The 17,121-nt window shown below is 44.6% G+C and overlaps 1 protein-coding gene across 2 annotated transcripts in view; it reads right to left on the reverse strand.

The window, feature by feature from the left end:
- epb41l4a (erythrocyte membrane protein band 4.1 like 4A) overlaps positions 1 to 17,121 on the reverse strand; it is a 340,503-nt gene that overhangs the window by 139,242 nt on the left and 184,140 nt on the right. For both annotated transcript variants that reach the window (XM_067982951.1, XM_067982950.1), the window contains 2 exons: positions 15,662 to 15,759; positions 13,676 to 13,796 (listed from right to left, as the gene is read on the reverse strand). In XM_067982951.1, coding sequence (XP_067839052.1) covers positions 13,676 to 13,796; positions 15,662 to 15,759 — 219 coding nt within the window. The remainder of the gene's footprint in view (positions 1 to 13,675; positions 13,797 to 15,661; positions 15,760 to 17,121) is intronic.

The raw sequence follows: 17,121 nt of genomic DNA on the forward strand, positions 1-17,121 counted from the left end.
GGGGCCAACATTGCTCCTGACCACCCTCTTTTTCTAACATAACTTTAAAAGTTCTTCGTATTAGTTTTGATATCCCTTGCAAGTTTCTTTTCATACTCTCTTTTTGTAGCTCTTATTATCTGTTTTGTGACCCTTTGTTGATAAGAACATAAGAACATAAGAAATAGGAGCAGGCGTAGGCCAATCGGCCCCTCGAGCCTGCTCCGCCATTCAATAAGATCATGGCTGATCTGATCCTAACCTCAAATCTAAATTCATGTCCAATTTCCTGCCCGCTCCCCGTAACCCCTAATTCCCTTTACTTCTCGGAAACTGTCGATTTCTGTTTTAAATTTATTTAATGATGTAGCTTCCACAGCTTCTTGGGGCAGCAAATTCCACAGACCTACTACCCTCTGAGTGAAGAAGTTTCTCCTCATCTCAGTTTTGAAAGAGCAGCCCCTTATTCTAAGATTATGCCCCCTAGTTCTAGTTTCACCCATCCTTGGGAACATCCTTACCACATCCACCCGATCAAGCCCCTTCGCAATCTTATATGTTTCAGTAAGATCGCCTCTCATTCTTCTGAACTCCAATGAGTAGAGTCCCAATCTACTCAACCTCTCCTCATATGTCCGCCCCCTCATTCCCGGGATTAACCGAGTGAACCTTCTTTGTACTGCCTCGAGAGCAAATATGTCTTTTCTTAAGTATGGACACCAAAACTGTATGCAGAATTCCAGGTGCGGTCTCACCAATACCTTATATAACTGCAGCAATACCTCCCTGTTTTTATATTCTATCCCCCTAGCAATAAAAGCCAACATTCCGTTGGCCTTCTTGATCACCTGCTGCACCTGCATACTAACTTTTTGATCTTCTTGCACTAGGACCCCCAGATCCCTGTGTACTGCAGTACTTTCCAGTTTCTCGCCATTAAGATAATAACTTGCTCTCTGATTTTTCCTGCCAAAGTGCATAACCTCACATTTTCCAATATTGTATTGCATCTGCCAAATCTACGCCCACTCACCCAGCCTGTCTATATCCCCTTGTAGGTTTTTTATGTCCTCCTCACTCTCCACTTTCCCTCCCACCTTTGTATCATCTGCAAACTTCGATATGTTACACTCGGTCCCCTCCTCCAAATCGTTAATATAGATTGTAAAGAGTTGGGGACCCAGCACCAACCCCTGCGGAACACCACTGGCTACTGGTTGCCAGTCCGAGAATGAACCATTTATCCCAGCTCTCTGCTTCTTGTTAGATAACCAATCCTCCACCCATGATCTTTGTATCTTTCCCATTCGCCAGGATCTGTGCCATTTTTTGCCTTTTTGTATGGCCTTTCCTTATCTCTTATACTGTCCCATACCTGTTTAGTTGTCCATGACTTTTTTTTGGCAAGTAGAGTTCTTGCCCCTCAGAGGTATAAACCGATTCTGTATCACGTTAAATGTTGCTTTAAACATTTCCCAATGATCATCAGTCGTTTTACCCATTAACAGATTTGCCCAGTTTACTGTGGACAGTCTCTGTCTCATCCCATTAAAGTCGGCCTTACCCAAGTCTAGAATCTTAGCAGCTGACTCACTTTTTTCCCTTTCAAACACTACATTGAGCTCGATCATGTTATGATCGCTATTGGATAGATGTTCGCGTACAGTTAAGCCGTTAACTAAATCAGGTTCATTACTCATTACTAAATCTAGTATGGCTTGCCCCCTTGTTGCCTCTAGGACATACTGCTGCAGAAAACTATCCCGGACACACTCAAGAAATTCACTACCTTTCTGACAGTTGCTAGTCTGCTTTTCCCAATCTATGTGAAGGTTAAAGTCCCCCATTAAGACCACTATGTCTTTCTTACACGCTTGTCTAATCTCTGCATTTATACAATCTAGCACTTCAGAGCTGCTGCCAGGGGGGGTCCTGTCCACAATTCCCACTATAGTCTAAAATCCTTTCCTATTTCTCAATTCAACCCATAAAGTCTCTGTTGGCTGCTTACCTCTCGTTATATCCTCCTTTATCATTGAAGTTATTTCATCTCTAATCATTAAGGCTACTCCTCCCCTCTTCCATTTTCCCTATCTCTCCTGTAGACCTTATAACCCGATATATTTAGTTCCCAATCCTGACCATCCTGCAGCCATGTCTCAGTAATAGCTATCATGTCATACTCTCCAATTTGAATTTGAACCTGTTGACTATCTTATGTCTGTTTGCATTTCATTTATGCCTGTTATCAACTTTTCCCATTATAAATTCCTATGTCTCCATTTATAATGGAAAATGCCTATGTAAACTTATCACATAGTAATTACAGCCTTCTGCCAAAGGTGCGTGGTAGTGCCTCATATTTGCATGTCCCAGCTCCTCAGCCTGCGCTGCAAGGAAATGCCAGTCCTCCAATCCATTCTTGTTCTCTGCTTCCTGAACTGTTGTAACTTTTGCTATTTAATAATAAATAATAAAATAAAATCTAACCTTATAAAACTAAGGACAGAAGTTGTGACTTTGAAACGGTGACTGGATTATGTCTGCATATCTTGCTCTAATTATTCCCCACTCTCTAACCCCGCTTCACATCAAGACTACAGGTGATCTTGATTCTCTATGTGCACTGCCACAGGGAATCAACTGGTATATTGTAGAGATAAAGTGGTAAAATTTCCATGGAGGTTCCCTAAGCTCCTTTGATTAAAACCCAGGAAAAACAGGTTAAATGGCCATTTACACTGGGATTTTCCCTCATCTCCCACCACAGTTACAATGGGAGATTAGGAGAACCTCCAGGGAAATTACTGATGATAGTAACTTACTATTGTTAGCTACGGGAAAGGCCATATTCCCCTCAATTTCTTTTGTTGTTGTTGAAATTGAGCCTCCCTCTTTTCTGAGCGATTTTCACTTTACCCCCTTTCTAGACCTAAAATTTTAGCCGGTGATTAGTTTGTGAAGACAGCAACACCACACAGTCTCATCAGGCTCAAGCATACACAAATGTACAAAATAAAAAGGCTGATGTTCTGTAGCTCTTGTACTGCACTGAGAGGAGCAGACAGCTGCCTTAAGGGTAAAGCAAATGTGCCACCATAAAATTTATAGGTTCCCAGTCATGCCGATGGCACAAAGATCAGTGGCATAGTAAGTCGTGTAGACGGGAGCATAAAATCACAAAGAGACATTGATAGATCAAGTGAGTGGGCAAAGCTGTGGCAGATGGATTTCAACGCAGGCAAGTGTGAGGTCATCCATTTTGGACCAAAAAAGGATAGATCTGAGTATTTTTAAATGGTGAAAAGCTAGGAACAGTGGAGATCCAAAGAGATTATGGGATCCATGTGCACAGATCACTAAAATATAGTGGTCAGGTACAAAAAATAATCAAAAAGGCTAATGGAATGTTAGCCTTTATAATTTGAGGGCTAGACTGTATAACTAGCAAAACTTCCTCCCCTTTATAAAGACCTGGTTAGGCCACATCTGGAGTACTGTGTACAATTCTGGGCACTGCACCTTAGAAAGGATATATTGGCCTTAGAAGGAGTGCAGTGCAGATTCACCAGAATGTTACCAGGGCTATGAGGGTTAGATTAGGAAGAGAGATTACATAAGCTAGGCTTGTATTCCCTGGAATTTATAAGGTTAAGGGATGATCTGATTGAGGTTTTTAGGATTTTGAAAGGAACTGATAGGGTAGATAGAGAGAAACTTTTTTGGGTGGTGGGGAAATCTAGGACAAGGGGACATAACCTTAAAATCAGAGCCAGGTCATTCAGGAGAGAAGTTCGGAAACACTTCTTCACACAAAGGGTGGTAGAAGTGTGGAACACTCGCCCACAAAAAGCAGTTGATGCTAGCTCAATTAATAATTTTAAATCTGAGATTGATAAGATTTTTACGAGCCAAGGCATTAATGGAATATGAAGCCAAACCGGATGAATGCAGTTAGGATACAGATCAGGAATGATCTCATTGAATGGTGGAACAGGATCAAGGGGCTGAATGGCCTACTCCTATTCCTATGTTCCTATGTCATGGTGCCACATTAATTCAATTTTTAAATTTAAAAATACAAGTTAATTGTGTACATCACTGCAATACAGTAAAGCAAAACTGTCCTGTATTTTGCAGAGTGTTGTGAATATATATTTAAGTTACACTAGTTGATCTCTCATGTCAGTGCACATGGGTAATCAAAACAGAGTGCTGTCTTCAGGTCAAGCAGACTTAAAGGGTGAGGAGATAACCGGATCAATGCAGAGAAAGCTCAGAAAGGGAGAGGAAGCAGGGAAGGAAGAAGGGGAATGGCGAGAGGGGGAAATGGGATGCAGAAAGGGACAGAAGGGGAGGGGAGGGGATGAGGGGGTGGTGGAAACTACCTTAGGGGAATGGGGAAGAATAGGAAAAATACTTCAGCGGTGCGGGGGGGGGGGGGGGGCGGGGGCAGTAGACACGGTTGGGTTGGTTTGGCGCCTTGATTTTCCAAAAATTTGGGTCTTCAATTTTTCAACATATGAGGGGTCCATTTTTTTTTACATTAAAGAGGTTTTGATATTTTAAAAACTACTCGGGTCCCAATTTATGTTTATGGCTCGTTGGGCCGGATGGCCTGTTTCTGTACTGTAAATTCTATGTAATTCTATTACTTTTAACAGGCCCTGATTTTTCAAACGGCAAAGAGGTTCTGATATTTGAAGTTTGAAGAAGCCCTAATTTTCTTTTCTGAACAGATGTCAATTTCTCCAAGTTTGTTCTTGAGATAAGGCATTATGGTGTTACTAACATTAGTAAAACTTAACATTAAGAACTCCTAATACAGCATCACTGCGGGCGGACAAGGTGTTGCATTGAATGTTGTGTTCCACCTTCTGTTTTTAATATATAATAGGTGTTTAAGTCTACATACAAGGATAAATTCACCAATCCCGCACTCCCACACTCGAAGTGTCGGTTGGAGATAGGGCTACAATAGTGTAGCACTAACTCTGTAATCTGCAATCCCTTTCAGGGCGCTCCTGAGGAGAAGCACGGGATCAGTGAATTTACTGTACAGATCAATGAATTTACTCTATGTGGCAAGGAAAAACATCTTTAATTACATATTTCAAAAGAGCTGTTCCACAAGTGAGAATCATATCAAATGTGGTTTGAGTCTTTGAAAAGTTTAAGTTATTAAGCAGAAAGCTATCTATGGACTACAGAAATATTGTGACAAATTAAATCTCAGTTAAGTACACCCTCTCCCCCTCCATGGTCACAGCTCGCAGTTGCAGCTCGTTAAGTTACAGAATGAGGGTAGGCTGCCGACCTTTACAGCAGTAAATGATAATATACCATGGCTTTGTAACATTATAGGAACGGTTGACCACATAAGATAATAAATGAGTAAATCATAGAGCACAATGAAATATTTTCTTCAGTCTTTCTTTTCCTGCTGGTGACCATAGAGTCCGAACTGAAATGAAGAGCATCCCCAGATGGACCTAATCCCTCCGCAGGGAATATACTAAAGATTCTTCAGACAAGAGCTGCCAGCATCATCTGGAATTGAAAAGATCTGCATCTTTTCTTTGTAACAAATTAATTGATGGAAATAGCTCGCTGCTCTTTTTTAAAAAAAAGCAGAATATGGCTAATAACATGTTTAGTCAACAAACTATTATAAGCTAATGATCAAATTTAGCTTTTAGGCTGCACTGGGTGACATTTGGCCAAGTCATGGTAATTATACTTGCTCCTGACACCAGTGACCCACTGACAGGATTCCGGGCTATGCTAGCATGCTGGGTGTCTAGAGTTTGGTTGTTTGTGAATCCAATACAGACACTGATATTCCATCGCCAACATGACTCAGCAACAGCGGGAGTGTCAGCATGAAACAGCACAGAACGCAATGGGAAACAGAGCACACAGTGTAATTTAATAGGCCGCCAGATTTTAAATGACATGAACTACCCAACAGCTTTACAAAAGCACGTCGATAAACCAATTCTGTAGGTCAGGCCCTTTACAGTAAAATGTCATGATAGTGTGTATTTTCATGAAAATTATTTTTCTTCTATAAACATAAACCAGAGTGTGGCCTGGAATCATCCTTTCTAGCCATAAGTGCCAGTGAAACTTTATTGATTGAATATTTACAACATGAATACAATTATTCAATTGAGTGCCAGCCTGAGCTCAGTGGTAGCATTCTTACCTCTGACTTTGTGTGTTCAAGTCCCAGTTCTGGTCTTGAGCACAAAATCTAGGCCAACACTTCAGTGCTACACTGTCAGAATGAGACGTTAAACCAAGGCCCCATCTGCCCCCTCAGGTGGATGTAAAAGATCCCATGGCACTATTCCATAAGAAGAGCAGGGTAGTTCTCCCCGGTGTTCTGGCCAATATTCATCCCTCAACCAACATCACTAAAACAGATTTTCTGGTCATTATCTCTTTGCTGTTTGTGGGGCCATGTTGTGCACATACTGGCTGCCATTTTCCCCTACATTACAACAGTGACTACACTTCCAAAGTACTTCATTGTCTGTAAAGTGCTTTGAACGTAAGAAATAGGAGCAGGAACATGGCCCCTCGAGCCTGCTCCGCCATTCACTCAGATCATGGCTCATCTTCGACCTCAACTCCACTTTCCTGCCCGATCCCCATATCCCTTGATTCCCCGAGAGTCCAAAAATCTATCAATCTCAGCTTTGAATATATTCAATGACTCAGCATCCACAGCCCTCTGCGGTAGAGAATTCCAAAGATTCACAACACTCTGAGTGAAGAAATTCCTCCTCAGGTCTGTCTTAAATGGTCGACCCCTTATCCTGCGACTATGCCCCCTAGTTCTACATTCTCCAGCCATGGGAAACAACCTCTCAGCATCTACCCGGTCAAGCCCCCTCATATGTTTCATTAAATCACCTTTCATTCTTCTAAATTCCAGAGAGTAAAGGCCTCAAAGGACAATCAGGAATTAATCTAGTGAACTTTGGCTGCGCTGCCTCTAAGGCAAGTATATCCTTCCTTAGATAAGGAGACCAAAACTGTACGCAGTACTCCAGGTGAGCTCTCACCAAAGCCCTGTACAACTGTAGTAAGACCTCCTTACTCTTGTACTCCAACCCTTGCAATAAAGACCAACATTTCATTTGCTTTCCTAATTGCTTGTTGTACCTGCATGCTAAATTTTTGTGTTTCTTGTACGAGGACACCCAAGTCTCTTTGAACACCAACATTTAATAGTTTCTCACCATTTAAAAAATATTCTGTTTTTCTATTCTTCCTACCAAAGTGAATAACCTCACATTTCCCCACATCATACTCCATCTGCCACCTTTTTGCCCACTCGCTTAACCTGTCTATATCCCTTTGCAGACTCTTTGTGTCGTCGTCACAGCTTACTTTCCCACCTAGCTTTGTATCATCAGCAAACTTGGATACATTGCACTCGGTCCCTTCATTTAAATCATTAATATAGAATGTAAATAGCTGAGGCCCAAGCACCGATCCTTGCGGCACCCCACTGGAAACAGCCTGCCAACCAAAAAATGACCCGTTTATCCTTACTCTCTGTTTCTGTCCGTTAACCAATCCTCTATCCATGCTAATATGTTACCCCCAACCCCATAAGCCATCATCTTGTGTAACAACCTTTTATGTGGCACCTTATTGAATGCCTTTTGAAAATCCAAATATACGACATCCACTGGTTCCCCTTTATCTAACCTGCTAATTACATCCTCAAAAAACTCTACTAAATTTGTCAAACACGATTTCCCTTTCATAAAACCATGCTGACTCTGCCTAATCATATTATGATTTTCTAAGTGCCCTGTTACCACTTCCTTAATAATGGATTCCAGCATTTTTCCGACGACTGATGTCAGGCTAACTGGACTGTAGTTCCCTGTTTTCTCTCTCTCTCCTTTCTTGAATAGAGCAGTCACATTTGCTACCTTCCAATCCGCTGGGACCGTTCTAGAATATAGGGAATTTTGAAAGATCACAATCAATGGATCCATTATCTCTGCAGTCACCTCTTTTAGAACCCTCGGGTGTAGGCCATCAGGTCAAGGGGATTTATCAGCTTTTAGTCCCATTAGTTTCTCCAGTACTTTTCCTCTACTGATATTAATTACTTTAAGTTCCTCACTCTCATTAGACCCTTGGTTCCCCATTTCTGGTATTTTTTTGTGTCTTCTACTGTGAAGACAGATACAAAATACTTGTTTAATGCATCTGCCATTTCCCCATTATAATTTGTCCTGTCTCAGCTCTAACGGACCAACGTTTACTTTTGCTACTCTCTTCCTTTTTACATACTTGTAGAAGCTCTTACAATCCGTTTTTATATTTCTCGCTAGTTTACTTTCATATTCTATTTTCTCTCTTTTTATCAATTTTTTGGTCATCCTTTGCTGGTTTCCAAAACTCTTGCAATCCTCAGGCTTACTACTCTTCTTGGGACCTGAGTTTTCGAGTACATATATATCAAGGGTGAATGTTTAACTCTCCTTTGATTTGTTCTTCAGCTGCTGGGGCCATGGAAATGTAACATCACGTAGGACAACATGGGCTCGATTTTCAAATGGCAGCGGGATGGCAGCGGGGTGGGGTGGGGGGGGGGGGAGGGTCAATGGGCACGCGGGTAACCTGACTAATAAAATCTTACCGTTTCCCACGCGATCGCGAATTAATTGGTGGCCCTTAACGTGGCTTCCAGGGTTGCCATCCAAAAGCTGCACAGTGGACGGACTGTGCACCCGCATGACAGGCTGTCAGCTGGAGTGGCTCTATTAAAGGGCTATTGCTCCAAAGGCTTTTGCTGTAGCAAAGGCACAATCGAGCAGCACAGGGGCAAGGCTGCTCCAAGATTTAATGATGCCTCACTGCAGCAGCTACTGGCCGGGGTGTAGAGCAGGAGGGAAATGTTTTACCCTGCGGTCGGAAGAAACTGCCCTGCCTCTGCCACCAATGCCAGGCTCGAGGTGGCAGAGGACGTCACCAGCAGCGGCAACATCTCCCACACCTGGGTCCAGTGCAGGAAGCGCTTCAATTACCTAATTAGTTCAGCAAACGTGAGTACACTTATTGATTCTCCTGCGAGTGTGTTCTACATCACCCAACCCCCCCCCAATTCATTCTGCACTGCCAAGACTACTCCGTCACAAGGATCCTCACACCCACTTAAGGCTCATCCTCAACTTACTTGCACTTCCTCGGCACTTCCTCACCTCCCCATTAGTCACCCCACCACTACCATTCACCCCAATCCTTATCCAATGTGATGGCTCTGTCTCATACTCACCCTCTGATGCATCTCTTTTACTGTCAGCCTCACCCAAACCAATGCATTCATCGGCTGGCTACTTCACTATCACTCACACGTCTGTACTTTCTCCCCTTCGAGAAGAGAGTGCAAAATGCACACGAGAGGGGGAGGACTGGAGGGGGGCCACAACAAGTAGAGGTCCTCACACACGCAGAGCAGGAGGCCCTGCAGATCAGCCGCACCCTTGAGTGTCTGTCCATCGGGGACGCCGAGACTGGCGCCCCACAAACGTCTGGTGACACAACATGAATTGATGTTAACAATGCTTGCCACGTTGAACACCTCAGTATGCTCATCGCAACATGACACATCTGTGATGATGCTTAATATTGCCTTCTGTTCTCTTACAGGTCCTTCAACGAACACAGTGACAGCAGAGGCCAATTCCTCAGAGGAGCTCCCGGCATCTGAGGGTGCCCCGTCACATCATAGCAAGCCATCCATCAGCGCAGATACTCACACCTCGGTGGGTCCTAGTAGCGAGTTAGTTGGATTGGCACCTGGTGAGTCACCAACACAAGTGAGCACGAGCAGACACTGTTGGCAGGGGCAGCTGCAGAGATTCCGCGAGAGTGGGTGCTCTCCTCTCCAGGCTCTGCTCAGCTGGACGCAGATGCTGAACCCCGGGGGCCATCCTTTAAAAGCAGAATGATCGAGAGACAGCAGCACATTTGTGAGGGAATGAAACAGGTACCAAGCACACTCACCACAATAGTGCAGAGGATGGAGAAGTCCAACTGCTGCATTAGTGGAATGGCAGCACAGGTAAATGTGGGAATGTCTGCGATGGAAAAAAGGCTAGCCTCCGTTGAGCTTCAAGCATGGCTCACAAATGAGTCCATTCATGCCCTGACAATGGTCATTTGGACTCAGGGTGAACAACATTCTGCCGCCTTAAACAGGCTGACAGATACTTTAAAAGTGGCCTTACAAGGCATCACACATGTCTTCCAAACTGTTCTCCAGCAGAGTGGCAGGAGTGATGTGGGCCTGGCCCAGAAGAGGGATGGTGGTGAAAGGGGACATGGAAGTGCACAGGTGCAGGTGCAGCAGTCTTTGGAGGGGCCCTCATGGGCTCCAAACCCCAGAGGATGTAGGCCCAAAGCATCTAAGCAGTCAAGGCATGAACATGAGCAACCTTCCACTACCTCTGCTGCAGCCACACGGGCTGCACCATGTAGAAGCAGCAGGAAGAGGAAGGCTAAGGATTCGTGAGCATGAAGGGTATGCACAAGGGTGTCTGACAGACTGTCATGTTTTCCATTTATATTTGTTTTTTGTTATATTCACATTAAATGTCATCATTCTCACCACTACTGCCACGTCTTGCCATTCTTGACTGGCTTTTGTGATAGGGCCCTTTCATGAGCTTCACCATGAATGGCGACACTTGATGCCACTCATTGGGTCATTTTACAGAGGGTGTATGTGTAGTTGCAGGGAGGGGGTGCGGCTGGTGTTGGGGCTGCTCTTTCCAGGTGGTCAGAGGACTGGACTCTTCACACTTTCTGATGTTAGGAGAACCGTTCACATGTCAGTGACTCTCTGGCTTCACGAACAGCCAGGTGATCCACTGCTCTGGCCATGGGTTTGTCCTCCTCCTCCTCCTCCTCCTCAACGTGGATGGCAGTTGTGGATGGGGCCTCCTCAAACGGCACCCCTCTCTGTTGTGCCTTGTTGTGCAGGACACAACACACCACTATAATGCGTCCCACTCTGTCTGGTGCGTATTGAAGTGCTCCCCCAGAACGATCAAGGCACCTAAATCGCATCTTGAGCAGCCCTATAGCATGCTCAATTGTAGACCTGGTGACGATGTGGCTGTCGTTGTATCGACGCTGTTGCTCGCTGATGGGGTTCCTCAGAGGTGTCATAAGCCACAAGTACAGGAGGTATTCCTTGTCCTCGAGGAGCCAGCCCTTAAGGGTGTTCGGTGCATGGAAGATGGACGGGATGTTGGGTTCCCTCAGAATGAAGGAATCGTGGCAGCTACCAGGGAATCTGGCGCACAAGTGAAGGAATTTTTTGCAGCGGTCACAAACGAGCTGAGCGTTGATAGAGTGATACCCCTTTCTGTTAATGAACAGTCCTGGCTCGTGTGGAGGTGCTTTGATTGCTATATGGGTGCAATCGATTGCACCCTGCACCTGTGGGAAGCCAGCCACACAGTGGAATCCCACTGCCCTCTCCGTCCGGCTGAGGTCATCCATGGGGAAGTTGACATACTGCGAGGCCCTGCGGAACAAGCCATTGGTGACCTGCCTTTTACACATGTGTGCAGACGACTGAGAGACCCCGGCGATGTCCCTGTTGGCACCCTTGAATGATCCGGAGGCAAAGAAGTTGAGGGCAGTGGTGACTTTGACAGCGACGAGTAATGAGATGCCGCTCAGCCCAGCCGGGAGCAGCTCGACATGAAGGAGGCTGCAGATGTCTGCGACCACCTGGGGACTCACTCAGAGCCTCTGTATGCACTGCTCCTCAGAGGTGTCCAGGATGCTGAGCCTTGGTCTGTAGAAGCTCTGGCAAGGGTACTTCCTCCTGCGACGTCGCTCCCTCTGTTGTTGCCCTTTGTGCTCTTGTGCAGGTGCCTGTGGCTCAGCACTGTGTTGTGGAGCTCCAAATGGCAGAAGTGCATGCCATGCCTGGCGAGACTGGTGATGTTGCTCGTCCTCGGATGCAGTGGTGAACGCAGCCATGGTGCATCCCCATCCTGATGGTGTCAGTTTGAGGAGGTCCGAAAAGTTGGTAAATGTGTGTCAACATAACAATTCTGAGTGGAAACTAAGAATTTTCAGTGTAAACACAAAGATCTCCCAGCCAAAAGTTTGTCTGAAAGACCAGAGTGCCCTGCTGCAATAACTCACCTTTTCTCCCCATCTGTCAAACAAGCATTTCAATGTCCAACTGGCTGTTGGCTGAAACATGTCTCCCAAAACATGGAGTGTTTCCCACATCACGGGAAACATGCTGAGGCGAAATGAAAATCGGTTCCCTGCCTCAATCACCATGAAATTAACTACTTCAAATACTTAAGCTATCTAAATTGACCATTGACCAGAAACTTAACTGGACCAGCCATATAAATACTGTGGCTACAAGAGCAGGTCAGAGGCTGGGTATTCTGCAGCGAGTGACTCACCTCCTGACTCCCCAAAGCCTTTCCACCATCTACAAGGCACAAGTCAGGAGTGCAATGGAATTCTCTCCACTTGCCTGGATGAGTGCAGCTCCAACAACACTCAAGAAGCTCGACACCATCCAGGACAAAGCAGCCCGCTTGATTGGCACCCCATCCACCACCCTAAACATCCACTCCCTTCACCACCGGCACACTGTGGCTGCAGTGTGTACCATCCACAGGATGCACGGCAGCAACTCGCCAAGGCTTCTTCAACAGCACCTCCCAAACCCGCGACCTCTACCACCTAGAAGGACAAGAGCAGCAGGTACATGGGAACAACACCATCTGCACGTTCCCCTCCAAGCCACACACCATCCCAACTTGGAAATGTATCGCCGTTTCTTCATCGTCGCTGGGTCAAAATCCTGGAACTCCCTTCCTAACAGCACTGTGGGAGAACCTTCACCACACGGACTGCAGCGGTTCAAGAAGGCGGCTCACCACCACCTTCTCAAGGGCAATTAGGGATGGGCAATAAATGGCGCCTCGCCAGCGATGCCCACATCCTATGAACGAATAAAAAAATAAATAAATAACCGTGTTAACTATCATCCCGCCAGCTTTAATTACTGATGGGTCTTCTGCATTCGTGAGGCGCGCGCGCACACAGATGCGTCTGTGGGGAACCCAGAAGTCGGCGGGTTGGAGTCGGCGGGTTGGAGCCGGCTTCCGAACCGGCTCGGGATTTCCCCAATTTTCGGAGCCCCCCACCCCAATGCACCAGCACTTCAGCTTGAAAATCGAGCCCCATATCTCTGTATGAACCTACAAATAAACTCAGACATGTGGCATTCTCGCATTGTCTCTCATTAAATTGCGTGTCCCAGGAGCCAACATTATTACCATGGAATGTGAAATCTGGTTATCATGTATCTCTGCAAAGAATGCTGTTTGTGCAGAGGGAGTAGATTCTTTGGGCTTTTTCCTTCTATGTGAAGCACTCAACATTTCATACTATGTGTTAGAAGCTTTTCAGATTTCAGCAAGACTAACAGAGCAGAAGTGTCTATTGTTAAAATTCTCCAGGTCATTAATATAAGCAACCCCACTCATTAATGGTGACAAAAGATACTATTGTACTTTTTTCTCATTGGTTTCAGAGAAATCCTGTATACATTATGAAATTAGCTAATACTTCCTGAAGTCTGATTTGTTTACTGAGAAAAACAGAATGTCCTTACGTTAATGCTTTATGAAATTGTTCCATTGCTTCTTCAAGGTCCTCCTTCTGATCAGGAACAAAGCGGTATTCAGATACATAACCCGCTGTGTGCTTGTAAGGGTCATAATCTCCAAGTTCAGCTGAATAGAGAGAAAATAATAATCGATCATATTTTAGCTTTCACATTTACAATCAATTTAATCAATAGGTCTTACTGCTATACCTGGTGGTGTGGGATTAATTTCATATTTATATGCATAGGTATATACACTATAGGCACTGGACCTTCAACTAGGTTTCCCAATTTAAAATAATGAAGACATTTAGCTCCTCATGTTATAATGCTAATGCTATTTTTCAGCAATGCAAGTGAACAGAATTTTTCTCCAAATGCTTATATTAAGGTGTTGGTTCATATTGTGTTGTGCTAGCTAAACAGTCTATCAATGTATCGTGAACCTGTCATTTCTGTTCATTTCCATTGATATAATACTGTTCCTCTCTTACTTCTCTCAAATGTGTAATTCGCTGGTGCCTTAAAAACATTATTTCAGGACAATCTCATTGGAACGGGGGTAGGGATACAAGCAGATCTGAACTCAGGAATCCTATGGCAATTGTTAGCAATTCCTTCCTGATTTGAACAAGAGTCTCATTTTCCAAATACATTTTCAAAACCTTCTTCTGTAAAATGGAAAAATCAAACTTTCGTTTCAACAATTCAATGAAAAGGAAACATGTCAGTCACATCTGGCCCTTGGACATTTGGACTGGGGTTTGTCATTTCTGCACTTGCCAGCACACAATTTCCCAGTCCATTTAAACGAAAGGGGGAAAAATTGCAGGCTGGCAAGTGTGTAAGTGGAAAGCCCCAGCACGAAACATATCCAAGTAGCACCAAATCACAACGTATGCAGGTGCAACCCAAAATTAAACTTGCCAGAATTTGCTACGGCCAGTGGGCAGCCACTGGCCTTAGCAAATCCCACAAATTTACTTCTAGGGTGCAGTCAGGTGCATGACACTGGTGCCAGTAGCACGGGTCTTAGCGTAGTGTAAAAGCAGCTTAAGTTTAATCAGAGAATGATCCAATCCAACTCACTTTTCAGCAAAATGACACGCATCTGAAAGTGCTATAACACTATGGAGACATGTAAATCTCTGGTGAATTACAGCTAATATGTAGTTATACATGAATGGAAAGGATTAAAATCTGTAAAATAGTCCACCTGTTTCCTTAAACGGTTAGGCCTATACAAAAATGAATCATTCGGTTTGGCTTAAATTCAGATTTTCCAAGTTAACCTTAATTATTCCAAATGCATATTTTAAATGCATGGTCTGTAAACACCATGTATTGTTCTATATGTATAAATGCGTAGGCTTCAAGGAGCTCCTGAACATTTACCTGACGAAGGAGGAAGCCTCCGAAAGCTTGTGAATTTAAAATAAAATTGCTGGACTATAACTTGGTGTTGTAAAATTGTTTACATATTTTTTAACAAATTGTTTCAGATCTCATCCCTATGATTATTGTGCCATGGCAAACTGACACTATGACGCTGCTAATTATAATAATATAACTTTTCACTGTATTAGGATATGTTGGCCTGGATTTTCAGCTTCCACAGTCCTGTTACACACCGGGAACACATATCAGGAAATTCCACATTCCCAGCCCCAGCCTGTGATTTTCTGACTATTAAAATTAATGTTCAGAAACTCACGGACTGAGGTGCAGAATTTCCTAATATGTGCTCCCACTGTGTAAAAGGAGCACTTAGGCTGAAAATTAGAAGTGTACTAGGTGCAACAAACCAGAAATTGCCAACTGTTTATTTTTACAGACGTAACACATTTTGTTGCCCAATAAAGTTAACTGAGGATTTGTTACAGTCCCAGCATTAATAGTATGGTCACTGTAACAGTAGCCCTTCATTACAGTTCATGTAACACACATTATAAAACTTCATTAAACAGCATGGCATACGACAGATACACTTACACTGGATAGCATATGCACCCAGTTGTGCAGCAATGTTTAAAGGGCAAGGCAGTCGACCTTGAAGGACATCCTGTTTGACTTGCAGAAAAAACTGGTATCTAAAATGAGAAAATAAGGTATCAGTTAGGAAATTGTAAAGCTGGATCCATCCAGTGTTTCCATTTTTTAAAAATCAGGCTATAATTGGAAGATCATCAAGTCAAAGCTGATTCAGGCATCTATCAAATGACACTCACAGAAACATGGGCCCCGATATTTATGAGGAGACGGGGAGGGTGTGGAGGAGCGCAGTAGTGCGGGGAAAACCCGGCAAGGCCGGGGAGTTGGAGATCTTGCTGAATTTAACAGCAGGACCTCATTAAAACTTTTTTCTTCCATTTCCCGCCCAGAAGCTGGCCAAATTGACAAGCTGGTCGGCCGCCGTGCAGGAAAACTAGCGGCAGGAGGCCGCAGCCAGGGATCCTTGGGGACGGTCCTCAGCAACCAAGAGAGGGTAGGCCGGAGCCTGAGCGGGGAGAGGGGGGAAGAGAGAGGCAATCGGGAAAGGGGAAGGCTGGAGATCGGGGCCTGATGGGGTGGGGGAAGGTCAGCCATGATCGTGGCTCACTGAGGCAGCAGTTGGGGCAGGGAGTGAGTGGGGGGATGTCTGCGATTGCAGTAGAGGAGAGAGAGAGGCCACGATTGGCAGAGCGGTGGCTGAAAGCTTCCTTCAGGGGTCAGGGGGAGCACTCCTGTTCGTCCTAGCCCACAAGGACTGCTGAATAAAGCACTTACCTTCTTGAGCCTGCAGCTCCCGCCTCCCTTTTACTGCCTGGTTTCCCGAGCCCAGGGTAACCTGTGAGGCAACTGTTAAATTTAAAACAGGCTCCCAATTGCGCTATTGCACTTTGGGAGCCTGGTTAAATATGAAGTGTCCCACCATGACATGAATGATGGAATTAATTGATGGTTTACTGAAGTCCCAGACGTAACAATACTTCACTGACAGCGATCTAATGCAGTGTCAGACCCGCCACTACCCCCACTTGGGAGTGGCTCCATTCATTTCAATGGGAGCCAGTACTGGATGTTAATCGAGAGCTGCCCAACCACAGAAAAAAACACTACTAGCTCAGTTCTGTTGAATAAACAGGTGGCTCTTGATCAGCCCTAGCTCAATCCAAAGTACCAACTCTCACTGAAGAGAATGGAGGCAATCCAGATGCACAAAGACCATCCCCACAACCTCAGTCACCGGAGCAGCTGAGGAAAGAAGCAGAAACACGATTTGATTGTTTTTTGTGATGCAACAATATTGAAGATTTCTGTTACTTGGCATGAATTATTTTAAGACTTTTTTTTAAAACATGGTGAATACTTAGAACAAAAAGTATTCCTGCTGAATCCTTCCCCTGCCTCTCTCTTGTCATGATGTGGAGATGCCGATGATGGACTGGGGTTGACAATTGTAAACAATTTTA

Source organism: Heptranchias perlo, chromosome 4 (assembly GCF_035084215.1).
Source record: "Heptranchias perlo isolate sHepPer1 chromosome 4, sHepPer1.hap1, whole genome shotgun sequence".
In the NCBI taxonomy this organism is placed as follows: Eukaryota; Metazoa; Chordata; class Chondrichthyes; order Hexanchiformes; family Hexanchidae; genus Heptranchias; species Heptranchias perlo.